The 27,644-nt window shown below is 40.6% G+C and overlaps 1 protein-coding gene across 1 annotated transcript in view; it reads left to right on the top strand.

Annotated features, from left to right (window-relative positions):
• CEP350 (centrosomal protein 350) overlaps positions 1 to 27,644 on the top strand; it is an 83,704-nt gene that overhangs the window by 15,272 nt on the left and 40,788 nt on the right. The window contains exons 6-17 of the mRNA XM_060232610.1: positions 1,485 to 2,092; positions 5,329 to 5,442; positions 5,597 to 5,713; positions 6,506 to 6,652; positions 8,906 to 9,555; positions 11,137 to 11,258; positions 13,155 to 14,152; positions 15,045 to 15,198; positions 16,844 to 17,001; positions 17,939 to 18,128; positions 25,494 to 25,681; positions 25,997 to 26,160. Coding sequence (XP_060088593.1) covers positions 1,485 to 2,092; positions 5,329 to 5,442; positions 5,597 to 5,713; positions 6,506 to 6,652; positions 8,906 to 9,555; positions 11,137 to 11,258; positions 13,155 to 14,152; positions 15,045 to 15,198; positions 16,844 to 17,001; positions 17,939 to 18,128; positions 25,494 to 25,681; positions 25,997 to 26,160 — 3,610 coding nt within the window. The remainder of the gene's footprint in view (positions 1 to 1,484; positions 2,093 to 5,328; positions 5,443 to 5,596; positions 5,714 to 6,505; positions 6,653 to 8,905; positions 9,556 to 11,136; positions 11,259 to 13,154; positions 14,153 to 15,044; positions 15,199 to 16,843; positions 17,002 to 17,938; positions 18,129 to 25,493; positions 25,682 to 25,996; positions 26,161 to 27,644) is intronic.

The raw sequence follows: 27,644 nt of genomic DNA, 5'->3' as shown, positions 1-27,644 counted from the left end.
TATTTTGCAATCATGTTGATAAAACCAAATTACAAGTGTAGTGCTTGCCATCTTGTTCTTTTTTAAGGAAAATTTTGAATTGGTTTTGAAGTCCCAAGTTTGGACCAGCTTTTGGTTGATTGCAGGGGTCGGCAAACTTGCTTAATGTAAGAGCCACATAGAATAAACGTCAGATGTTTGAGAGCTGAGGGAAGGAAGGATGGACGGATGGAAGGAAGGAAGGAAATAAAGCAATTTTAACTTTAAATGCATTTTCCAAGCCATTGGCTGGCTTGGCTTGGAGAAGTGATTTAAAGAGACAAATGCCTTTTCCAAGCCAGCCAATGGTGTGGTGGGGGCTTTGAGAGCCACACAGTGTGTGTGAAAGAGCCACACTTGGCTCCTAAGTCGCAGTTTGGCCACCCCTGGTTTATTCTTTTTTTATAAATAAATGGGTTTTTTTTAAAAAAAAAATCTGTTTAAAATAAATTACTAGTGTTTATTAGTAGTAAAATGGGTAGTTTATGCCAGCAAGGAAAGTAGAAAACCAGGCTGTCCGCAGACAAGTTTGATCATTGATCTTTATCCTTTTGGGATCTACTGAACTACTGGCATGTGACAGGAAGAAGGGAGGCAGAGTTTACAACCTTGCCTGTGAAAAGGGCAGGACCATGGACAGCAGATCAAAATTGCTGGGCATAGGAAAGGCAAGCACCAGGTGTACTCTAGTAAGGATTAAGCCAAGGGCAAGGAAGGATCTTTTCCACTGATGGGTCCACTAAAGTACTTGGACTTAGAACTGCAAGTGCCCTTATGTCTCAGTCTTTCTGCTGTTGTCAGCATGCATGCAAAGGGAGGCAGGAGGCGTGACATCCTTGCTGCTTGTGCAACTGATGCTTCCTAATAACAGCAAAAAGTGGCAGGTCTCTCAGGGCTTGCAACCTAGCAGGAGGGTTCCATTACCCCCCATCCAAGCCATTAGTTGAAAATCAGGTGTAATCATTCACGAGGAGTTCTTGAAATGCAGAAAAAATATGACTACAAATTAACCAAAAGACTCAGCCCGCCAAAAACAAAAAAACAACCCAGCACGATGAGGACTGAGTATACTCTAAGAGGTATGAATTGTTGAGAGGGAGATGGGGAAGTTGGCTTGCTTACAGAATCCTAGATTACTTGTTCATACTGTAGCAGGGCATTAACATGTCTTTAAGAGGGAAAATGTTTTTAAAGATTCTTTAACCAGGGAGTAATCTCTGGGGAAAGTGGGATATAAATAAAATATAATAATAATAATAATCTGGGCTTAGTTTCTAGTAAAGATTGCATTGTATGAAATTGAATCATATTAAGAGATAATTTAGGAACTGGATGTTTGCTCTGTAAAAGCAGTTCTTTCTTTTAAAAGCTCCAGATAACTTTTCTTTGGGGTCTAATACAGCTTGATCAGAGTTGCATACAACTTCCCACACTGTGTTTATAGTGCAATATGCCTCTCTTCCTAGGGACACACAGTGGTCCCCGTCATATAAAACCTCTTGCCAGTTGGAGGAGATGTGTTTGAAGCTCGAAGCAGGGAAGAAGACTGAAGAAATGAGTCATGTGGCCTATGAAAAAGATGAACCAGATTTGCAAAATGGAGATTTCAGAAGCCCATCTTCTGCAGATGAAACTTTTGTTCGATATTTGAATGACCGACCAGCAATCAATGCCTTGCAGAACTCAGATTCTTTCTTTAAAGCTGTAAGTCCTCCTACAAGATCAGAGGAGGAAAAGACGGAGGGATCTAGGGATGAGTACATTAAAACGTCTCTTAGTACCACAGTCCCAGATACTGAATCGAAAGACCCACAGTTGGCTGAATCTTCAGCTTCCACTGTGAGTACCTCCAGTGCCCACAGACTAGACATCTTAAAGCGTCACCAGCATGATGCTAAGCTGGAAAAACTGAAGGAGCGGATTAGAAAGCAGTGGGAATTTCAAGAAGAAGTGAATTGTAGAGGAAAGTTTCGGGACTATGTTGATCAACCAGTAATCATTGGAGCAGCAGAAAATACAGTAACCCCTAAAGTCAGAAAAGTGGCAGCTGCACCTCCTGCTCCCTCATATAAAGGTACGTAGTCTCTGACTTTGTGTAGGCAAAGATACATCGTATTGGTATGTTAAGCCACTGACTGCTATTGCAACGCTTGTAGTAGTTTGGTTAGAATTCTACCCCATTGAAATACATGAACATTCATAATTCTTTTTGCTTTTTCTGGCTCTACTTGCATTTTCCTTGCTCTGATACAGGTGTTGTGTATTTGATTGTACAAATAGGAAGTGTGAGAATTTTGTGTAGGAGCGAAAATACCATTCCCTGCGGGTTCCAGTTTCCTTCCCTCTTGTTCTACCCCTCAAACCTCCTGTTAAACGCTTTCTTCCAGCCCTCTGTGAACCCCAAGCCACCGTCAAAGATCCTACAGGTCAGCTGATCAGAGCTAGCTTGGCCTTCGTGGCCCATCCATCTAATCCCTTCTTTCATCCCTTCTTCCTGGCGGGAGCCAAGTAACATCAGGTGTCCCCTAAAGATTTTGTCATAAGCTGTGTTGGATTTATTTGCTCACAGATGTTTTGAAGCTATTTTATGCTGTCTCTGATTGTCATAGCAATACAGCATTTTACCTGAAAGATTTTTCTTTCAGGTTAGTTTATTTGAATTCAGCTTATTTGAAATTATTGGCTATCTGCTCGTGCGCAAGAGACATAAAATACAATTTTGGCATTCAGGTGGCTCTTCAGGAATCAGTAAAATATATTAAAGTTTCACTGGTCCCTTTTAGGGATTAGTTATTCCTGTAATGTCTAGGGATGTGCAAAAAAAAATAATTCGGAATTACACGGATTTGGAAGTATACGGGGGAAAAAAATTTGGAATCCCGTATATTTCTGAATTCCGTAGTCGGAATAGCCGCATATATGGTAGATGCGCGACTATTTCCGAATATACGGCCCCGTTATTCCCTATGGGCCATTGAAATCAATGGCAAATAGGGTGTTTTTGAAGCCACCTGGAGGGTAGGGGGTTTGAAGGAGAGCCCCAAAATTTGCAGGGGACTCTCCCCTACAACCCTGCCAAGTCCCAAAAAGATTGGGCCAGGAGATCCCATTCCAGGGGCACCCAAAGAGGGTGCCCCTATTCCACCATTATACCCTATGGGCCATTGAAATCAATGGCAACATAGGGCATAATTAGAGGCTACTGGGGGGGCAGGGGGGTTGAGGCAGAGCCCCAAAAACTGCAGGGAACCCACAGGGGACTCTCCCCTACAAAACCCCCGAAGTCCCAAAAAGATTCGGCCAGGGGGTCCCTGTCTTTGGGCTCCCCAAAAGGCCCAATGCTGGGGAAAGCCCAATTAGCCACTTCCTCCACTTTAATTGCTGTGGGGAAAGTGGCTCTGGCCAGAGGGGGGTTTGAGGGAGAGGCCCCAGAACTGCAGGGCAGCTTCAGGCGACTCCCTAGCATGAAACCCCCCTGGCCCAAAAAAACTGCACCCATCTGTGGGCACCCCAAAAGGAACACTGCTCCCAATGGTGAAAAAAAACCAATTAGAGCTACTTCCTCACTGTAATTGTCGCGGGAAAAGTGGCTCTGGGGAGCAGGAGATTTTGAGGAGAGCCCCCCAAACTGCTGTGCAGCTTCAGGGCACTGTCCCACACAAAACCCACAAGGCCATAAAAAAAATTGGACCAGGGGGTCCAATTCCTGGGGCACCCAAAGCCAAACCTAACTTCACACCAGATAATCTCTATAGGACCCAAATGCACTACATCCCTCTATCTACTCTATGAACCTTGCAGTGCAGGCCTGGAACCAATATAAACCCAGTTGCCAACATCACCACCACACAAAACACAATCTGCTCAAGGTCTGCTCTGCAGACCTGGCTGCAGCAAACCCAGATGCCAACTCTCCAGCCCTGCCCCAAACAACACGGGGAGAGCTGGCCAAACACAACAAGCCTGCTGGTTCTGGGTCTCTCACCCAGGTGCCAGCTTCCCTGCCACAGAACACACAATCTACAGATGCCAGCTCTCCAGCCCTGCCCCAAACTACATGGGGAGAGCTGGCCAAGCAAAACAAGCCTGCTGGTTCTGGGTCTCTCACCCAGGTGCCAGCTTCCCTGCCACAGAACCCACAATCTACAGATGCCAGCTCTCCAGCCCTGCCCCAAACAACATGGGGAGAGCTGGCCAAGCACAACAAGCAGCAACACATCAAACACAGAATCCTTTTAAAACAGTAAAAAACTTAACTTTTAACAATACAGGAACTTTACCAACCCCTCCCCCCAAAAAAAACCTTCACCCTAACCCCAAGAAATCCAAGCCACCCAAATCAGGAAAAGTAAAAGCACACTACACTTTTAAAGTCCTCTCACTAAAGTAAGATATGGGCAAAATGGCAAAATCCCCCCCACCCCAGCAGAACCCCCTAACCCCAAATAAGCTAGTACCCACCACCCAAATCTGGACAAGTAAAGGGACTCTGAGTCTTAAAAAGTCCTTTTACCAACTAAAATAAAAACAAGAACCCCAAGACCGTCTTACCTTTTAGACGTGTTCTCTTACACCAAGCAAGTCTGGTAAGGCTGAGGCCAAGGGCCAGCACAGAACAATCTCTCTCACACACAGACAAAAGAACAGCATTGTTGCTGATGGCTGGAGGATCAGCTACACAAAAGCCCTTCAAAGCATGCATTTGCAATGCATTTTGCAAATGCATACTTTGGATTGGCTGCTGGGGCTCCTCTTCCCCCTCCCCCCCCCCCCCCCGATCCCAGGGAGGCTATGGGAGAGGCGGGGAAAATGCTACCAAAGGCAGGAAAGGAGGCTAGCAGCTCCCCTGAGGCTGCAGAAGCCACTTTCCCGCCTTTTGCATTGACATCTGTATACTTCCGAATATTTATACGGAAGTATACGGGGAGCTATACTCAGCTCCCGCATAATGGGCCCCAATTGGAATCGGCTGTATGCGATTCCGCATACAGCTGAATCAGGGGTGATTCAGCGATTGATTCGGTTCGGCTGAACCGAATGCACACCCCTACGTCTCCTGCACCTTATTTTTGGATACCTGATAATAAATGCTGTTTTTTTCTGCACAGAAATTCATTGTGTTTATATAGCACAGATTTCATTCTGTGGGTTTCTTGACTTGTGGCAATAAACCAGTTAACTTTTGTGAGATGCTTAAAATATTACTTTTTCCTGATGTAATTAATTTCAGCCACATAAAATGTTGACTTTTTGGTTAACTGATTTGTTTTTTAAAATGATTGGTTCAGTATAGCTTTGCTGTTCTGTTAGGTTTCAATCCATCAGAAGCCAAGATTCGTACTCCTGATGGAAAAGTGTGGCGTGAAGAAGAATTTCTGAATCTCAGCAGAGAGCTATGCCGAGACTTAGCACTCCAGTTAGAAGGTAAGTAGCAGATCTAGGCTGCATTCAGATGTTGCTCAGTGGCCCAACTCAACCAAAGTCCATGGTTATATGCTGGTTCTCCTCTTTTCTCTTCCAATTTCCTCCTGCGCAGAATGTGAGCATGGTAAACTATGTTTGCGTGTCTGTTTTTCAGAAGATGATTCTGCTGTGAAAGACATACCTGCTGAAAAAAGTAAGGAGCGAAAAGCAACCAAAACAGTGCGTAAAGTCCAAAAAGTGACAGAGCTACCAGGTGTTGACTCCAAGCCAGGTGAATTTAAGTATCGCTTTTAACCAAGCACTGGCCTATATTGCTTTTTATATGGGTTTCAGTTTATAGTTTTCTTTTTGGGGGTGTCAGCCAATATGGTAGATGTAATCCTTTCTTTTAAATACCTCCTCTCTCTTGAAAGGCTAGAAATCAATCCTATGCCAAGTAACTCCAGTCCAAGCCAATTGATTTCTGTGGACTTAGGCTAGACAGTGGTACTCACTCTGCAGCTTGTGGAGAGCCACATTTGCAGTTACCAGCAACCAAAAGAGCCACGCTTACTTCCGCCCCTGGCATGAGGTCTGCACCTCAAGGAGGTTCATAATTTACCTGTTGTTCTGGCAGCAGCTGCATCAAGGTGGAAACTGCCTGCCAACCACAAGCTGCACTAGGCAAGAGAACGTCTTCACTCAAAGGGTGATTAACACATGGAATTCACTGCCACAGGAGGTGGTGGCAACTACAAGCATAGACAGCTTCAAGAGGGGACTGGATAAACCTATGAAGCAGAGGTCCATCAGTGGCTACTAGCCACAGGGTATAGATGGAACTCTCTGGTTTTTTTGGCCACTGTGTGACAGAGTGTTGGATTGGATGGGCCACTGGCCTGATCCAACATGGCTTCTCTTATGTTCTTAAGGGCTTTGTCCGCATTCCTTAAACATGGGGTAGGTGCCCCAGTGGCATGTTGAAGAGCCACGTCAGCCCAGCGTGCTTACTAATACTTCATAAGCCAAGATTCACTGAAAGAGTAACATATATCTCATTATTGTGTGTTTGTTTTTAATTTAGGAAGTATGAGCATAATAAATGTGTCATCCTGGCGGGAGGGACAAAGATTGGCAAAGAAGGTTCTGGGTCCACCACCTAAACTTCAGCAACGAGATAAACAGTCATCTTCTGCTGATAGAACTGGGAGGGATAGGTCCATTAAATCTGGTAAGCTGAGCTGTATTTCTGCTTCTGTGTTGTATGATTCTCAGGTAACTGCAGAAAGCAGTTGATGAATTCCAGATTGGATAGAAAAAATGACCTTTTTATTCCAGATTGGACAGGGGAAAAAATTAGAAAAAATGACCTTTGTTATATCAAACATTTGAGTTGTTTCATGTAACCTGTAAGATCAGTCTTTCAACAAGAGCAAGGCTGACTTTCCAACCTAGCATGCACCTCTCTCACTTGTGCCTCTGTTTTCCTTTGCCCTGCCTTCTACTGGAACTCTAGGACAGAGCAACCCTGTGTAGAGGTATAGTGAAATAGTGGCAGAAAGGTAGACTTTAAGATAATAACTCCTCACAGCAATGAATTAGGCAGTTGGCTTCTGAAACATTGACTAACCAAAGTTTGATAGCTTGGGTTACATTTCTCATCCCCTCTACATGCTGAACAGGCTTTGTATGTAATGGTTGGACTCAGCTGGCATGATGTTGTTTAGTTCATTTTTAATAAGTGAAAAGGCTGTGGTCTGGAACTTAACTACTTGTATTTCTCCTCAAGGGCCTTCCAGAGATGAATAGTACTTTTCCTCTCACGTAATTAAAAGGATTAATTATAGTACCTCCCCAATTTACTTTTCAACTCTGCCTTCCTCAGCTAAAGTCTGGACTCTTCAATCTTATTGCCATGGTGTTTTGTATGGCGCTTTGTTCTATTGGCATTCTGGTGCTAATGCTATGTATTGTAGTGGCTGTTGATACCTTTAAGGGCTGATCCAATCTCTATTGATTTTAGCAGGCGGAGTCTTGTGACTCCAGTTAGAGTTCTGTGTGTTCCGAGTGCATTTTAATGTTCCATTTAGAAGATTTTATACTAGTTACGTCCAACTCTTGTCAGTTTCCTTTTAAAAGCGCCTACAAAGTAGTGCACAATAAACTTTTTTGTTAATCTTATTTATTGTGGCACCCATGTAGGTCCCTCCTAGTAATTGAGGGTCTTCTCGGACATAAGTTTAAGTTTATTAGATTTATATCCCGCCCTCCCTCCAGAGCAGTAAAATCAGAACAGTTCCCATACATTGCATTATAAATTAAAATAAACAATTAAAAACAGGTAAAACAATCTGATGCTAATATCAGTTGATAATATTACGTTTCAGATTGCCCATTTGTGCAATCACAAGGGCGCCTTTTCTGTTTTATGATTGTTGTGAACCACTTAGAGAGCTTTGGCTGTGGGTGATATAAAATGAAATAACAACAACATACCGTAATAATAAACTTCAGCAGATAGACCATATAGAGTAATAATTATGTTGTAGTACTGAACTGCTGAGCAAGTGACAGAGAGTATTTATCAAGCTCTAGACCAGTGAAGATGTGTGTTGTTTTTTTCCCAGTAGGGAGATTTTCCCAATAGTTTTTTCTTTGTCACATTAGCTAACTAAGACTATCAACCCATTCGTATTAACAGATCACCAACAGAAGGCTTCTTTGATGTGTTCCTGTTGTTTGAAACTAATTCCTCTGCAGAGGTTGCTTGAATGCCCAAACCTGTCTTGTATTCTAAAATATCGTAACTGAGGGATTAAATGTATTTTTTAAAAATTTGGGAGTCTAAATCTTTATTTAGAGAACCAGTTTGGTGTAGTGGTTAAGTGTGCGAACTCTTATCTGGGAGAACCGGGTTTGATTCCCCACTCCTCCACTTGCACCTGCTGGAATGGCCTTGGGTTAGCCATAGCTATTGCAGGAGTTGTGCTTGAAAGGGCAGCTGCTGTGAGAGCCCTCTCAGGCCCACTCACCTCACAGGGTGTCTGTTGTGGGGGAAGAAGATATAGGAGATTGTAAGCTACTCTGAGTCTCTGATTCAGAGAGAAGGGCAGGGTATAAATCTGCAATCTTTTTCTTCTTATTATTTATTAAAATTCTATTTATTGGCTGCCCTTCCCTAAGAATAGGGCTCAGGGTGGCTTATATCAGGTAAGTATACAATACATAAAAAAAAAACAAACATCAGCAGTTAAATACCAAAAAAAAATAAGCAATAGAATATAATGTCCAGATGGTGGAAGAAAAAATACCCATCAGCCCCTGGGTGACAGGAATATGAAGGAGTAGGAGGGAGGTGGGGTGGGGGTATGGGAGTGCCAGACCATCGCTGCCCTCAACCAACTAGCCCTGTGGCTCACCTCACACAGCCTTTAGACAACCCAAAGTGAAATATTTCTGACACTTCCTCCTTCCCTCCTTCTAGCAACTCACTTTGTGAAGACAGAATCTGATGCCATGCGGGATGTAGTCATAAAACCCTGCTCAAAAAGTCCTAAGCGATCCCAGAGTAAAACGAGAAGGGAGACTAGCTTGAGGAAGAGAGGTGCTGCTCTTAAGAACACTAAACAGAAGGAAGACCACGTAAATAAGGACTTCTTGCCAGTGGAGATCCAGGGGATTCTTGATGACCTACAGCTGGATTCTGTGGCTCAGCATACCAAGCAAAGGATGGATGAAGAACATCAAAGTTCAGAAGTGCCTGCTGCATTTACTAGGAGCCACAGCCCAACCAAGAGAAAACCAGACAGACTGGGTCCCAACGAAGAGCCTCAAGTCACTTCTAAGAAGCGCCATTATGATACGGATGAGGTTCGGCAGTATATTATTAAACAGCAAGAAGAGAGGAAGAAGAAGCAGAGTGAACAGAAGAAAGCGCAGAAGGAGGCAACAGAACAGAGAAACAAGAGACTTCAGGAACTGTACAAGAAACAGAGAGAAGCTCTTGCTAATAAGCCAAAGAGTGCATCGGCTCCTGAGCTAGTGTCCAAGCAACTACAAGAGACTTACACCAAGTTGTTCCTAGATCAAGCCTTGCTGGAGGAGCCACAGCTCCCCCTCAGACAGGATGCACAGGTATAGTTATTGGGGGGAGGAATGATGTCTTGTTTCAAAGTTAAAAAATGAGCATGGAAATTAAGAACAGTAAAAAAAAATTGCTGGGGATAATAGCAGTTTTTGAAGATCCTGAATCAGTTGCCAAGCTGAAAAATTTCTTGTCTTCAAAACAACCTACAAGGTGGGTGGCAGCAACAGGTGTGACAGGTAACTTCTTGTCCTTTTCTTAGTATCTAATTTGGAAAGTTCTAAAAAAGTGAATATATGGAGAGAGATCCTGATCCAGTGCTAACCACTACGTCATGGGTGGCCAAACTTGCTTAATATAAGAGCCATATAGAATAAACATCAGGTGTTAGAGAACTGCAAGACATGAATGTCAGGTGTTTGAGACCCACAAGTCAAGGAAGGAAGGAAAAGATGAGGGAGGGGAAGATGTGGAAAGAAAGCAACTTTAATTTTAATTGCATTCTCTAAGCCAGCCAACAGGGCGGTGGGAGTTTCAAGAGCCACACAATATATGTGAAAGAGCCACATGTGGCTCCCAAACTGCAGTTTGGCCACCCCTGCACTACCCCATGTTGACTCTAAAAAAATTCCAGTTTTTGGAATAAAATCCCAACTGACTGCACCTTTCTTGAGCTGTACAATAAAATCACACTCCATATATCATTGCAAGATTGTCATGTTAATATGTAGCAGAAGAATGCCCCAAATGTTAGACAAGAGCCCTGACCGGGATAGCCCAGGGAGTCTCGACAGATCTTAGAAGCTAAGCAGGGCCAACCCTGGCAAGTGGTTGGAAGGGAGACCTCCAAGGAATAGCAGGGCTGAGATGCAGAGGCAGGCCATAGCAAGCCGCCTCTCTAGGGTTCAAGCCCCACTAGGAGTCACCAGAAGTCAACCGTGACTTTCAGGCGCGCGCACATACAAAAATTAGACAAGAATTTGGCCACAGATCAGATAAATGCAGGACTAACCTCAGCCAAGAAAAAGGAAACTACCCAAAGTTTGATGGGAAATTGGTACTTGCTGACAATGCAGAAAATCCAAACTCCTCGCAGGGAGAACTACTGGTCACAAAATAACAAAATATGACCAGTGGTCTCAATAATTCCATGGCACAAAAACAGGCAGCCAGTGAATGGGTTAATAGGGTATTGCTGCTTCAGTTTGGCGGTAGGCAAAGCATTCGATCTACCTAGCATAAATTGCATTGTGGTTGCTAGGAACAGTGAGATATTTTACACAACAAAATGTCAGTGCTAGGATTTTATTCTTATTTATCCTGGTTTGAAATGTTTATTTATCTGTTCACATCCTGCCTTTCTTCCCAATAGGAACCCAAAGCAGCTTACAACATTTTCCCCTCTTCCCTTTTATCCTTACAACAACCCTGTGAGGTAGGTTAGGTTTAGAAAGAGAGAGAGATCGAGATCCTGTTCCAGTGCTAACCACTACACTGCATTGGTTCTAAAAAAATTGCAGTTGTCAAATCAAAATCCCAACTGACTAAGCCAATTTTCTTTTAGACTCGCTTGTTTATTGCCTTTAAAATTAGTCTTCTGTTTTATTAACATATTTTCACTTCCTTTCTAGCCCAAACCTGGGTATCAGCCATCTGGAGAATCTGACAAAGAAAACAAGGCTCAGGAACGTCCACCTAGTGCTTCTTCCAGTAGCGATATGTCTCTGTCTGAGCCTCATCATACTCTTGCTAGGTAAGGGAGCAAAAGTACTTTTTGAAAGCCTATTGAAGGAAAGGCTTTCGCTAAGAAAGAACTGTTGTATTATAGGTAGCTAGCATTTTCCTGCGGTCTCACTGAAATATTTCAAATACAGCAGTTCAGCATACTGCATCTAGAAGACTTTGTGCCATAACACTGATAGAAGAGTTTGGGGCCTCAAGGGTCAAGGCTGGGTATATGCTGGAACTCTATAGAATGTGCAAGGCTGTATTGGGTGCACCATCCAGTTTTCTAAGAACTATGGGTTTCAGTTTTAATAAGAAATTGAGATTCTAGTTTACTGTGATTATATGCTTTAAATGTATGTGCAGTGCCTGCTGAAATCTCAGAAGCCAGCTACATGAGTGCCAGTGAATGGGAACTAGGGCTCAGTGCTCTGCACAGTTTCTTGGTCTGTTTATGGCTAGCAAAAACAAGTGATAAATTATAATTTTAATAGTTTTAAATGAAAGAAATTATGCAGATTTGCCGAGTTTATGTGGACTGTAGTGTTCAGATTTTCTTGGTATGCCTGGGTGCAGTATGTTAACAAATGTGGAAGGTACTTAGCCCTAAGCATAGGGCTAAGTACCTTCCATATTTGTTAACATACTGCACCCAGGCATACCAAGAAAATCTTAGAACAGTATAAAACTTGAAAGACCGCATTCTCCCATATTGTAAAATTCAGCAAACAGCCTGAACAGTGCAGTCTATCTGCCAGGTAACACTCACGTGTTGGTTTTTATGCACGTGTTCCCTATTCAGATGTGACACACCTTGTCCTTATCTCCCTTCCCTTTCAATGTAAGGGGAGCTAGTGAAAAAACACAGCACTGAAAAATCCTGTTTAATGGCTATAAAGCAGTGTTTCCCGTTTGCAGGGTCGTGACCCAGTATCGGACCATGGAAGCCTCACAACCGGGTCACAAGAAAAGCCAAAGCTAGCCCAGCCCCCAGCAAAGCTAGCCCTGCCCCCAGCAAAGCATGACCTCTGCTCTGCTTCCTTCCTTCCCCCATCTCTTTGTTGTGCAGAGAAAAGCTAGTCTTGAAGACTGACACAGGCTGCAAAGCCTGCGCTCCATTTGGCTTCCTTCCTTCCCCCGTCTCTCTGTTGTGCAGAGAAAAGCTAGCCTTGAAGACTGACACAGGCTGCAAAATCTGAGCTCTGTTTGGCTTCCTTCCTTCCCCTGTCTCTGTGTTGTGCAGAGAGGAGCTGGGCTGCCTCTCCTTCCTTCTCCCCTCCTCCCAGTGTTTGAGAGAAAAGCTGGTGTCCACTGGCACTTTAGACCCATGAAGTGTTCTTCAAGGTATGAGCTTTCCTGTGCCTGGGCGGCAAAGAAGGGTGTGTGTGTTTTTTTCAGCCCATAGGGGCGGGGAGTGGGCATTCTAGAAGCTATTTTTTTTTTTTACCAAACGACCCCTGGGCAGAATTATTGCTGGCTGAGGTCATCTGATGGTAAGGAAGCCTTTTTTTTCTTTGCCCCCCTTCTTTCTTTCTTTTCCTGCAAGTGATGCTCTGCAAGTGATTCTTGGTGCTGGGAGGGGGGGAAGCAACAGTGGCAGGGCTTCTAGTGCCCTGGCCCCACTAGTGGACATTCTGGAAGTGACACAGGTAAAGGTGGAGTTTTGGTTCAGTGTGCCCCAGAAGTGACATCACTTGGCCCTTGACACCACAGGAAATGACATAATTCCCGTCTCCCGGCTTCACTCCCAGTCTCCTGGCTCCACCTCAAATTTTAGTGGGTCACAAAGGAGAAGTGTAAAATTAACCAGGCCACGGGAAAGAAAAGTTTGGGAAACCCTGTTATAAAGATTTCTGTGTATGCGTCAAGTTTTCCCAGACACTACTCTTGTAAACTTACGAGTGTTCAATCTCTTGGTTTTTAGGAATAATTTGTTGGATCCTGTATGGATTCATCCAGATAGGCTGAGTTCCAAATCCCAGCCACCTTGTCCACAACCTTCTGCTGTCTTGAGTGGAGGCCTCTTTTCCCAACTCCTGTCTCTAGACCACATGAGTGTCTTACAAAAGGATTTTGACTCTGTGTTATCAACTAGGAGGAGCCACGTCCCAGCTATGGGATCCACGCCTCTGGCATCTCAGCCAGTCATTCCATCTACTATTCAGCCCACCATCAATCAGTATAAAAGTAAACTGGACCGCATTGAAGCCCTGAAAGCGACAGCAGCTTCTTTGTCAAGCAGAATTGAAAGCGAAGCCAAGAAGTTAGCTGGGACTGGCATTGATTATGGAGCAGTTTGGAACTCTGGGCATGACTTGGTGCAAGGAAGTCAGGGTGAAAGCAACTGGGCGAAGGCCAGCAGTCCCCCTGTGAGAGAAGAGAATGACATTTTCTCAGCCAGGCTTCAGGAAATGTTGAGTACCTGCGTGTGTCAAACAACTTTTGATGACAACCTTCCTGGAATGGGAAATCTTAGTGAGTTTAAAAAACTCCCAGAGACCATCAGCCCTCACACTGCTGCTCTTGGTCTTCCATGCAAACAGAAATCTGAAGGAATAGTAGGAAGCCTATCCAAGAAGCCAAGTGGCTTTCCTAAGGCTGAAAGTAAAGTTGTAGCTCTGAATGACTGTAGCACAGATTCGATAAGTGAGGGACCTCTCAGTGATCATCTCCTGTCTGAGGAGGAGGGAGACGCACGTGAGCACTTGCTTCTGAAGACAGCTGAGATGTTGAAGGAAAAAGAGTTCTGTGCTGCAGACAGAACTGGCTACGAGCCCATAGAGCAATTCCAGAAAGAAGCAGAAAAGTACCTGCCCATTTCCATGCAGACGAGTGTTTCAAGGCCCTGGGAAGGCCTGGCCAAAGGAAGTCCACATAGCGTCATCAACATTTTCACAAAATCTTATCAGCTATGTGGGAAAGGTAAGAAAAAACATAAATAAGAAATCTGTTGCTGTCCCTGGTATTTTATTGGTAACTGCTTGAATGCTTGGTTTTTGTAAGAGAAATGATGAACTCTGAGGTTTAATTTCCTGGAGTGCAGGGAAGCTCTGATCTGTCTATACATATTCTTTGTGTTTTAATCAAAGTCCCAGCAAAGGATTTCATATTCTGTTATTTAAGTACTATTATCAAGTATCTTTTCCCAAAGTGGTTTAACTAGTGGGCATTATGAAAACTTATGCTTAAAACCTGTTTTACTTGAGCAACATTTCCCACATATTACTGCTGTGGTAAATCCTATTTAACCTGTGTGGTGTCAGATACCATTGGTATATTGTCTTATAAAAATTCTTTCATTCTAATGCAGCAGTTGATAAGACTGTTAAAACATTCCTTCTTAGAGATTGTATTAGGTACTGTATTAAAAGTACTACAGTTTTCTGCTAAGGAGTCATACAATAGGCATGAAGAAATGACTGGTAACAAACCTTTTAAACTGCTTTTTGTGCACAATAATCTTTCAAATGTTCCTCTCAGTTTAGGCTGAGAGGAAGTGATTGACCCAAGGATGCCTTGTGAGTGTCAGGGCAGAGAAGAAACAAGAACTCTAGTCTTCTAGGTCATAATCCAGCATACAGTCTTCATTTCCTCATCCCTCAGCAGCAGCATGCCCCCGTGTGTTTCCCTCCCCCTCTCCTCCCCATATCTCCCCCCTCTCTCTCCCTCTCCAAACGACTTCTGAAAGGAAAGTTTTAAAAACTCCTCTGTTTGTTGTGCTGATTTACCTTGCCTCTTGCCTTAACTTTTGTTGAGATGGTTAGATCTTTCTGAAATTTAGACAGTATGCAATTTTCATTTTTTTCAATTTTAGGATTTGAGGAACGGTCAGGACAAGGATCGCGAATCCAGCACCCTTCACTTCCAGTAATGAGCCCTCCAGCTAGTATTGTTTCCTATGAGGATGACTTCATCTCATCACAGGGCAGTGGAATGGCGACAGACAAAAAGACTCCTGTTGAGCCCAGGTATCTAATTAAAAGTAATGTGCACTGAGAAATATTTGCTTCTATGCTGCAGTGTTATCTATGTATCTAATTCTGAAATTGACAGTAGAGCAGGGGTGAGCAAACTGTGGCTCTTTCACACACATTGTGTGGCTCTTGAAGCTCCCACCACCCTGTCAGCTGGCTTGGAGAAGGCATTTCTCTTTAAATCACTTCCCAAGCCAAGGATTGGGGAATACATTTAAAATTAATATTGCTTTACTTCCACTTCTTCCTCCCCTATCTATTTGCCAGCCTTCTTTCCTTTCTTCTGGCTCTCAAACATCTGATGTTCATATCTTGTGGCTCTCAAACATCTGATGTTCATGTCTTGTGGCTCTCAAACATCTGACATTTATTCTATGTGACTCTTATGTTAAACAAGTTTGGCCACTCCTGCTCTAGAGTATGGATCAAAAAATTCTACAACTGGGGCTAGGGGGATTTGGTGTTTGAATGAAGAACTGAATTTGCCGAAGAATCTGGGAAATTGAGCTTTTAGAACAACCAAAATCTGGGAAATTGAGTTTTAAAAATAAACAAAAAACCCAAACCTTGTGAACTTTTTAAAAAGCCACCTAAGATGTCAGAGATCATGTTTGGCATTGTGTGCTTGCCTAAGCAACTTGAGATACTGGGTGGAGAAAAAACCCTGATTTGTCAGAGCAAAGAAAGTGGTGATGTAAGTATGGGAGGGGAGGAAGTAGCAATGTGAGGGGCGGGGAGAAAGTGGCAGTGGGAGAAAACAGCAGTGGGATAGGGTTGAAGAGAGCAGTGAAGGGGAGAGCAAAGTTATGAAAGTGGTAGTGGGGGGTGGGATTGGGGAGGAAGTGATGATGGAGAGCGAGCAGGGGGAGGTAAATTGGGGGCCAGTTGGAATGTGTGACCTGCAAATGTTCATTGGTCCTCTGCTTTTTGTCATCTGTTTATTAGAAATATAGCAGAGTTTTTCCAAATCAGTCTATTGTGGCACTGAGTAAACAAAAATATTTTTCTGGTCTCAGCTGCTCAATAGCACACATTATCTTAACTCTGTTACCTTCAAAACTGTGAATTTTTATTCAGAATTATTTCAATATTTTGAAGCTTTCTTAATCTGTCAAAATGGTTTAAGTTAGGCCTTGCAACTGATTGTTTAGTTGCCCATGAACCAATTAATCCCTTAAATTTTAAATGTGTACATTACTAAACTCCAATATATGCACCTTCTTGAATATATTTAAAGGAGAAAGCTCACAGTTTAATGAAGAAATCTTGTTGCCTTGTTGCAAATAAAAGCTGCCTATGATATTTTCTCTTCAGTTCTCAGTTACATGTTTTAAAATCAGGGTGCTCTTAAAGTTTAGCTTAAAATCAGCACTCATAATGCTTAGCTCACAGATTAGTCAACTAAAGCTCAATTAACTGTGGAGTAAATGTCAGTCTGAATGCATGTGCTGTTCTGAGTATGGCTGCTGAAAGTTCTAAACTTGACACTACCTTATACAACATTTCAAGGGCTAACTTCTGAAGAAGTCGTAATGGTGAATCATTGTCATTCATCCTGTTTGTGTTCATCCATAAAAAGTGAATGAATTTCACTGTGGTTTGGCGAAGAGATGCTAACTATACATTTGTTCTATGGTAGTGCTTGCAGCAACAGCCCAAGCCTGAAAGAAGAATTTATCAGCAGGAAATCACCTTATGAGCTACAAACTAAAGAGTTTAACTACCATTCCTCAGGCTCTCCATCTGCCAGCTCTTCTTGTTCATCTGCATCTTCTAAAAGAAGAGGGAAAAAGGAAAGTAAGTGTGCCATTTACTATGATTGTCTGTCTTAATTGGCTGTCTGTAGTGTGTTAAGTACAAGTGTTATCTTCCAGTTATGTGTTGCATACATTCTTGGACAAACTTGATGAAGGAGAACCTTGCCTGAATGGTGCCAGGCACTGTAGAGAAGATCCTCTCCTCTTTTTTCTCATCCTGACAGCTGTGGTCTCTAGGCAGTGATGGCACTGAGACCTTTGCTCCTGGCCTCATATAGATGTTAAATAAGAGTGGAGAGAATAATATAAACCCCTCTGGAACTCCACAGCCATAGGCTATCTTGTAGCAACTTATTGCTTCAAACACCCTATGAAATTTTCTGTACTTAAATATCTTCTTAAAATACATAAAAACTCTTCATTCTGGCAATTTTTTATTTTAATAGTCTGTTTAAAAATAGTGATTACAAATTTCTCATGCATATGAATATCTGTTGGCCCTCAGTATTCCCCATCTTTGAACTATTTCTTTGATTCTGTGAAGTTGAGCATTCTTGCCATTCTTGGATGCTTCTGCACCTGAATCTCTGTGCATAGATGTGGGTTAGGCAGCTTCTTATCTACCATCATGCTATTTCTTTGTTTCTTGTCCCTCTCCGTGACTATTCTGTACTGGGTGTCTTACAGGGCAATCCTAAGGACACTTTCCTGGGAGTACGCCCCACTGAATAGGCTGTAGTAGAATTCAGAGTAGACCTGATTAGGATTGCTCTCTTCAGCTTTCTTTGGCACTCATAGCTGAGAGGCCAGCCCAGCCCTGTCTTTGGTGTACAGAAACATCCTCCATTATATTTTTGGTCCAGTCCAGCAACTGTTCACCTGTTTTCCTGGCCACAGCCATGACAAATATGTTCATCTATTAGTATTATTTTTAAAAATAAATTTAAAAAAAACCTTTGTCAAAATGTGTCTTACAGGGCTAGAATCTTTTACTGGGGCTTCTCATGTCTCTTTGCGAGAAGAAAACAAAACTTCTGCAGAATCAGACCATAGACTGTCACAGACAAAGAGTTCAGCCCCTAGCAATGGACTGTCTCATAGAGAACAAGTGCAGAATCCAGACTCTGACAACACATTAGAAGAACTATCTGGTCACTCCTTGATGAGGTAAAGTTAACTACTACAGGACTCCAGTTGCATATTACTAACTAATTGTGGCTTTATACTGTAGTATTCTATTAATCTTTTTATTGCTCTAGATGGTGTCTTGATAAATAATACTAATGGCTTACGACTTTTAAGTGCCTTTTGGTTTTGTAGAATGTTTTTTGAGTATAGCAGAACCAGGAGGGTTGGTTGCAGGCTAAGGGGTAGAAATTGATGTCAACAAAACAAGCCGAACAGTGATAGCAACATTATTTATTTGTATGCTGTGCTGTACGGAATCATTACTAGAAATCTGGCTCCTTTGGGATTTCAAAAGTCAGCAGTGCTCTCAGGGCATCCTTGGGCCAAGGGCAAGTCTAAGATTGCCACAGAGTCTTCTTGTAGCTCGTTAAAGAGGTACAACCATTCTTATGTCTTTACATCTTTGTGTGTGCACACCTGGAAGTCATAGCAATGTTCACAACATCTACTGACTGTCCCTGGCCTAAGGGACATCCGTTTTGCCTCTACCAGGGGTTTTTTGGCCTTAGCCCCAGCCTGGTGGAATCATCTCCTAGTAGAGATTCAGGCCTTACCTGATTTACTACCTTTCCATAGGGCCTGTAGGATGGAGCTGTTCGGCTGGGCCTTTGGTTGAGGCAGTGGGTGTCCATATTACACCTACTTTGGCCGCCCTTGCTATGTCATTGCTACATCATTGCTATGCTGTTGTTATTGTATTATTGTTTTTACTGGGCCTACTGCTGCATTTTTTACGTTGAGTGCACTCCAAATGAAATTGATACACCTATGTTGTTTTTATAATATTGTCTTAATGGTCAAATTAACTGTAAGTTTCAACTGTTGTTGTTTAATATGTACTCCACCCTGAGCCCGTTCGCAGGAAAGGGTGGAATATAAATAAACTAAATAAATAAATAAATAAAACCTCTAGTGACTGATTCCTACTGGGGGCCTGGAGGATATTATTTATTTAGTTAGTTTATGCCCTGCCCTCCCCACCGAGGCAAGCTCAGGGCAGCTTATGAGGATAATTGATGAAACAGTAAAAACACCAGCTGGTAACAATAAAACAATACAGTGCTATTTATACATTAATATATATTTAATAATGGTGGATACAGCGGATCTTACTCATAATTGCTGCATCCAGGTGCACCAGTTGGAAATGGGACCACCTGGGTGCACTTGGAGGTGGCTGAATAAAGCCTGCCCCTGCCCTCCCAGCTGCTGGTATTCCAAGGAGGTCTCCCATCTAAGTACTCGCCAGAGTTGGCCCTGATTAGCATCTGAGATCGGGCTTGCCTGAGCTATCCAGGTAAGGGTAGACCATTCTCAGGTCTTCATGAATGTAGCTATAGGGACTTCCAGGATTTGGAGAATGCTGAGCTGACCTGCCTCTCTAAGGGGGGCACACTGGAACTTTTGTTCAGGGTAGTAAAGGGCAAATTTTTGCCTTCTGCCTACTTTTCTCAGTGAGAGATTAGTCCAAGATATACACAGGAAACTTTGAGGTGATTTACCTTGGCTAAAAGAGAGTCTTGGGGGGGGGGGGGCTCCTTTGAGGCTTTGAGGGATCCCCGGAGAAGAGTTACATATTCATCATCTGCAGAAGCTTACAGAGTCATTTATTTGACATAAGCTTGACAAGATCCTAATCTTCTTTGAGACTGCTAAACATCTAATGCTGTACGAGACCAGTGTTGATCTGGATAACCTTAGAAAAAGGTAGTGATTGTTATCTACCATTCCGGGACTATTTTAAAGCAGACAAAATAATATTAGAAGGTGGAATGAGAAAGTTTGAAAGCTTAGAAGAAGAAGAGGAGGTGAATTTTGGACTTTGTTAAATTAAGGACAGTGTTAAAAATTGGAAAGGAATTTCTTGTTTTGTCTACCTGCGGTCGTGGAGTGAAAGCACCATCGTCAGATCTGCAGTTTCTACATTCAACACAGGAAATATGTCAAGTATCGTGAGACTTTGTTACCAGCGAGAACCTGACTTGGGGCAAGCAAAGCAGGAAGTAACTATTGAAGAAGTGGACCTACTCTAGGATTGTATTACCATAGAAAAACATCAGCGGCCATTACTGGGCTAAATTTTTTAAAAAATTAATATCTGAGCCTGGGAAGGTCGGAGGACGGCGAAATTAGGCTCATTTGAAAGGGCAAGTTCTAATCTATCAAACCTGATAGTTGAAATTTAATTTGGTGATATCGAATTTTTCGCTGTTTTTTTAATGTCAGAGTCAAAGGTAACCCATGCAAGGGCTGCCTCATTGGAGAAGATGCAAGATCAGTTGGAAGCAATGGAAGCTAGGATGATGAAAGGGTAGAAAAGATGATAAATGCTTGCAAAAAAGAAAAAGATATTGAGGACTTTAAAAAAGAAATGGAAGAGCTTAGAAATGAAACAGCGGTGGCGTCAAAAAAAGTGCAGGAGGTAGAAGGGAAAGTTAAACTCCAGGATTCTACCTTATTAAAAATGCAAGAAAAAATAACAATCCATGACTGTATATTGATGGAGACACAAATACGTCTGAGAGGAGTACCTGAAGAAGAAGGGACAGACTTAAAAGAACATGTAATAAAAATAATTGCTGATTTCTTGGAGGAAGATTCTGAAGGGACTAGAAATATGTATGATTATATGTATAGAGTGAATTAATCATATGCCAAGAAACATAACTTATCAAGAGATGTGGTTATAAGATATATGACAAAAGAAATGGTGGGGAAAATCTTGAATAAAAATTTTGAAAAGACATTGATAGTGGGAGGAAGCAGAGTAAGAATAATGAAAGAATTGCCAAGACAAGTGATAAATGTCAGGAAAACATATAAGAAATTAACAGAAAAACTATGTGACAATGGAATGAGGTATAGAGGGATAATACCTGAAGGTTTGAGCTTTGAGCTACAAGGAAGAAGGATTACAATTACAAATACACAGGAGCTGCGTAAATTTTATGAAGAGAATAAAGAATTTGCACCTTGATGGATCATCTTGGAATGTAAATGGACTAAATTCACCACAAAAAAAGAAAGGCAATATTTCATTGGATTAAAAAACAAAACTGCAATATAATTTGCTTACAAGAAGTTCATATTAAACAAAAGGATTATAAATTTTTGTGGAATAAACAATTGGGACTGGAATTTTTTTCATTGGCTGAACAGAAGAAAAGGGGTTTGATTTTTTTATATTAAACAAGAATTGGACCCAAAAATAATATTTAAAGATAAAGATGGAAGATTTGTGGCAGAAGTAATAATAAATGCAAAACAAACCTTATTATTGGGACTGCATGCACCAAATGGTGCAAAAGATGTTTTTTTAAAGACATTATAAAACAACTTGATGAAGTGACATACGACCAGGTCATGATTATGGGAGACTTTAATGGAACAATTCAGAATACATTGGACAGATCTGGGGGAAAAAATAACAATAAAGAAGGAAAATTGCCAAAATCCATCTTTGAACTGGTTAAACAAGAAAACTTGGAAGACGTATGGAGAAAATTTAATCTTGAAGTATGAGATTATACATTTTTTTCAGCAAGATATAATACTTTTTCTAGAATTGACATGTTATGGGGTACAAAGGACTTAGGCCTTATAACTAAGAAAATAGAGATCTTACCAAAGATAGGTGCAGATCATAATCCAATATTATGGATTACAAAATTGTCTAAAGTAAGAAGATGGAGATTAAATGAAGATTTACTACAAAATAAAGAATTAGTGACATCTCTAGAAAATGAAACTAAAGCTTTCTTCCAAATAAATGGTAAAGATGATATAGAATTTTAGATGGTGTGGGATGCTTATAAGCCATAATGAGAGGAATATTGATTACATTAAACAATAAGGACAAAAGGGCAAAAGAAAAACAGATGTTGGACATTCAAAATGAAATAAAGAAAAAAGAAGGGGAACTGAGGAAAAGGCCAGGGAAAAAGAAAATTATAAGGGAGATTGCAATACTACAAGCACAAATGAGACATTTGTTAAATAAGGAATTGGAATGGAATTTGAAAAAATTACAACAGAAGAAGGAATAAAGAGAATTTTTCAAGTACTATGCTAAATTATTTAAAGGTGTTAAAGTAAAGAAGGAAAGGATGGAAGCGTATTTGCAAAAGATTAAAAATTTTTTGAATGAGCCAATTGAAAAAATAGAAATTGAAGCAGCGATTAATGCAATGAAAATTGGAAAAGCACCTGGGCCAGATGGATATACAGCAAAATTTATAAAAAATTTTTTAAAGAAGAATTAGTACCGAAACTTCAAAAATTGATGAATATGATAAGAATAAAAGGGAAAATTCCAAATACATGAAAGGAAGCAGTAATTTCTTTGATTCCTAAGGAAGATCGAGATGTCACGAATGTAAAGAACTATAGACCAATTGCATTACTAAATAATGACTAGAAGATATATAGAAGAATTTTGGCAGAACGACTTAAACAATATTTGATAAATTTCATAAAGGAAAACCAAGCGGGATTTTTCCCTAAAAGGCAAATAAGAGACAATATTAGAACTGTTGTAAATATTGTAGAATATTATGAAAGACATCCAGAGAAGGAAGTTGCATTATTCTTTGCAGATGCAGAGAAAGCTTTTTACAATTTGCAGTAATGGATTATAATGGAGTTGGGGGAAAAAGTTATAAGAATGATAAAGGCAATATATACTGAACAACGTGCAAAGTTATGTATAAATGCAGATCTTACAGATGAAATGATAATCAGCAAAGGTACAAGACAAGGTTGTCCGCTTTCACCTTTGTTGTTTATAATTTGAAATTTTATTGATGCAAATACAAGATGATAAAGAAATAGAAGAGTTGAGAGTTAAAGGATTTATTTACAAATATAGAGCATTTGCAGATGATACAATGTTTATAAATGAAAATCCTACACAAGAAACATCTTTGTAAGCTAAAATACAAGAATATGGAGAACTGGCAGGATTTTATGTTAATAAAGAAAAAAATCAAAATTTTTATGTAAAAATATGCAAGTAAATAAACAAAAGGAGTTGCAGAGACTAACAGGATGTGAAGTTACCTCTAAAGTAAAATATTTGGGTGTGGAAATAACAATGAAGAATATTGACCTGTTCAAAAATAACTATGAAAAGCTATGGCGTAAAATGGATGAAGATATGATAAAATGGAATAAGCTTAACTTGTAATTGCTTGGAAGAATAGCTGCAATTAAGATGAATATTTTGCCGAGAATAATGTATTTGTTTCAAACTATTCCGATTGTGAAAGACAGTAAACAATTTAACAAATGGCAAAGGAAGATTTCGGAATTTGTATGGGTTGGGAAGAAACCAAGGATTAAATGAAAGTTTTAATAGATGCTAAAGAAAGAGGAGGATTCCAATTACCAGATTTAAGATTATATCATGAAGCAGTTTGTTTAGTGTGGATAAAAGATTGGGTGACGCTGTTGAATAAAAAACTTTTAGTGTTGGAAGGTCATGGAAATAAATTCGGCTGGCACGCTTATATGCATTATGGGAAGAAAAAGATGGATAGTTTTTTCTCTCACCATTATATAAGAAATAATTTGTTGAATACCTGGATGAAATATAAGAAATATGGTGATGAAAGAAAACCATTATGGATAGTGCCAGCAGAAGTGATAAAAATAACAGCTGAGACAGGTGAGGAAAAATGGCTGTCATACAATCAACTATTAATACAAAGTGGCAAAATAGAATTGAAAACTGCTGTGGAGTTGAATAACAAATACGATTGGTTTCAAATGCAACAAATAAAGTGTTTGGTGGAAAATGATATTAAAACTGAAGGAATAAGACGAGAGCAAACAGAAATGGAAAAAGTTCTGCTTGGAGATAATGAAAAATTAATTTCAAAAACTTATAAGTTACTTTTAAAATGGTCTACAGAAGATGAAGTAGTGAAATCTCAAATGATTAAATGGGCAATAAATGTAAATAAAGAAATACAGACGGGTACATGGGAATATTTATGGACGAACTCTATGAAACTTTCAACATGTCAGAGTATTAAAGAGAACTGTTTTAAAATGATGTATAGATGGTATATGACTCCTAAAAATTGGCAAAGATGAATAATAAGATGCCAGACAGATGTTGGAAATGCAAAAAAAATGAAAGTTCTTTCTACCATATGTGGTGGACTTGTGAATGAGTAAAAAAGTATTGGCAGATGATCCAACAAGAAATTTCTAGGATCTTGGGATATGAATTCAAGAAAGCTGCAGAGTCTTTTCTGTTGGGATTACAAATGGAAAAATTTCCAAAAGAAGATAGAACTATAATTTGGTACTTGCTTTCAGCTGCTAGGACACTATATGCGCAGTTATGGAAGCAAGAAAAAATACCAGAAAAAGGGGATTGGATTGTAAAAGTTATGACATGGAGTGAGATGGACAAATTAACAAGAACTTTAAGAGACTATGATTTAGAAGATTTTAAAAGGAAGTGGAAAAATTTATAAGTTATGTAGAAGAAGAGTGGAAAGTAAAAGGACTTTGGACAATTTTTGATAATGATTAAACTTTAGAAGAAAGAAGAATATTAATTTTAGTTCTTAGTAATTAAGTGTACCTTTTAATGTTAGTATTTTGAGTAAATAACACTGGCAGGGGTCAAGTAACGGGGGGAGGGGTGATTAGAAAGAAGCATATGGGATAGATGAAAAGAAGATATTAATGGAAATTGTTACCATATGTTATCAATAAAATTGTTTAAACAATGAATGTAGCTATAGGATCCAAGTTTTTACAACACTTGCCACATTCATTTTTTTAAAAGTGTATACTTAAATCATAATGTGTGAAAAAAACCCCATAAAGGTGCGTTCAGACAGCTACCTGTTGCGTGTACCCTAGTGATCTTCACACATTTCAAAGGCTACATTTTTATATGTACATCTAACATAGTTCAGTTAAAACATAATTTGTGAAGTGGCTTTTTGATATCAAACATTTATGAATTGTTGTAGAGCACATTTTTGAAGCCTTTTCAGATATCACTAACAATTTATTCTGTAGCCCGATGAAGAAAAAAAGTAGAACAAGGTGCAAGGGCCAGAGAAGTTTTTCCTTGAGATCCCCTGACAAGCACATTGGGATCTGAAAGGTCAAATAAACTGCTCTCCCTTCCACCTTGTTCTTTTTTCCCCCTCCTACCTACGTAGGCCTTATCTTCTTCCTGATTGCTATATATACTGATGGCAATACATGGTGCTTTAAAGAAATGATTCTTGGTTTAGCCTTGTTTGTCTAGCTAAATGACTGGGGGGGGGGGGGTGGAATCAAACCACAAGAAAAATAAAGTTTTTATTCTTCTGTTAGTCTCTCAGATAAACTTAGATCCCCAAGGACTGCAAGCTCTCCTCAGTCTCCAAATGGATCAAAACAATTGGATCCTGCCCCTGAAAAGACCAAATCCTCTTCAAGCCCTCCAACATCTATTGCTCCTGCATCCAAGCCAAATCTTGCCTTTTCTGGAACCAGCAGGACTGGAGCAGGTGCTGTGAATGGTGAGCTGACCCCAAATAATTAAACTGTACAGAATGTTATGTCCTTGGCGTGTATGAAAACTTAATTTGAGCACATGATTATAGGTGCTTACCTGGGGAAGGTTCTTTGGTTCAGTAGTGATATTTGCTTTGTTCAATCCCTGGTCTTTCCAGTTAAAATATCTCATGTGGCAAGTGTTGGGAAAGACCTTTCTTTGACTGAGATCCCAGAAAACCAGTGCCAGTTAGAGCAGACAGTACAGAGCCAGAGGAACCAATGTTCCAACTTGGTTTATAAGGGAGCTTCAGATGTTAATACCATGTATTTGCTTACAGGTGCCATGCGCTTCTCCCCTGCTGGTCTCCACCAGCGTATGTCAGCAGAGCTAAACTACCTATGTACCATTGAGGAATCTGTGCGGCAGCTGTCGGATTTAGAACGCGTCCGGGGCATTTCGCTTGCACAACAGGAAAGTGTCTCACTGGCTCAAATACTGAAGGTAACTGACAAAGTTCTTATCTCTGCTTTCATTAGTCTTTGCATTCTCTAAATGTCTTGGTCGCTCGTAGGAATAGCTGCTGCCGGACTGAGATTTTTCTCTCTGAGTGCAAATGAAAGAATATTTGAATGTTCTCATTTAGCCCACAAAACTGTCAGGTTGACTTCCCATATAAGTGCTATAAATAAATAAACTATTACACTGTAGTTTTCCTGTTGGTTGTTTTAAATCATGACAATCCACTTCCTGTGGTTGACAAAGGGATTACTCAGTACTTATAAGCTACTGTCTTTGTTCTAGAAGGGTTCATTTTGCGATCCTTTAAAAATCAGTTAAATGACATTCTTCAGAAGTACTCATGAAGACAATCAGTTGGGGGTAAGGGAGACTAGTGGGACTCAATTTCTTGAGACTGGATCTAGGGGGGGGGGGCAGAAGGGGGTGCTTGCCCCGGGTGCCGACGGAGGGAGGGGCATCAAATTAGGTATGGAGTCCATTTTATTCTATAGGATCATAAGATAGAATGGCCCAAAGGGGGGCGTCATTTTTTAAATTTTGCTCCCCCTCAAAAAAACATGTAGTTCCGGTCCTGCAATTTCTGGACCCTGCTCCATCTTGTGTGTCCAAGCAGAGGGGCAATTCACATGATTTGTTTTTGTGTTTTCGTCTGGCTTGGGTCTAAGTAATGTGAGGAAAGGGTTCGAGAGGGAATCTTTGCCATAGGGCCCCATGTTTTTTTTTTCTTGGCAACCCTGATACCAGTGTGACTGATTTAATTGTATAACACCACAGATATTTCTGTGTAATCAGTGTAGAAAATTTGGAGCAGATGAAGTAAAAATAGCAGCAGCAAGCCTTTATTGGCATAAAACAGATTTAGCAGTAAAATAGCAATATAAATAATATAAAATCCTAGATTATGGAGTACATAGGGAGCTAATATACATAAAATAAGTAAAATATATATGAGTCGAGTTTAGCCAAATTAAATAATTAAAACAGATAAAATGTGGTCATTCCAGAACCATTCTCTGTCGTATTTCCATGGCCTGTTGAAGAAATCTAGCCACCATTAAAGTTACCTCAGAGTAAGTGTCATTTAAAAGTTTGTGGACTTTGCCTGAATCAGCACAGCCCAACATATCTGCTAAGATATCTTTCAGGTATATACAACGAATATCATCATAAAGAGGACAGTTCAATAATACATGGGAAATAGTTTCAATACTCTTGGGATTACAAAGACAGTGTCTATTAGAGTACTCAATCCTGTTAAATCTACCAAATAGGATAGCAGATGGTAATGCATTACATCTCATTAACGAGAACACACGCCGTTACTGTGGAGCTTGTAGAGAGGAGAAATATGACGCTAATTTCCCTACTGAGAGAGGAAGTTCAAAATTCAGTGGGGAGCAAGACTTGTTGGCCAGGCTATATAATGTTTGCATTTCAATATCTAGAATTCTGAGCTTAAGTTTCAA

Source organism: Heteronotia binoei, chromosome 2 (assembly GCF_032191835.1).
Source record: "Heteronotia binoei isolate CCM8104 ecotype False Entrance Well chromosome 2, APGP_CSIRO_Hbin_v1, whole genome shotgun sequence".
Lineage (NCBI taxonomy): Eukaryota > Metazoa > Chordata > Lepidosauria > Squamata > Gekkonidae > Heteronotia > Heteronotia binoei.
Note: the sequence above shows the minus strand (reverse complement) of the source record. Positions and strands in the feature narration are given on the sequence as shown.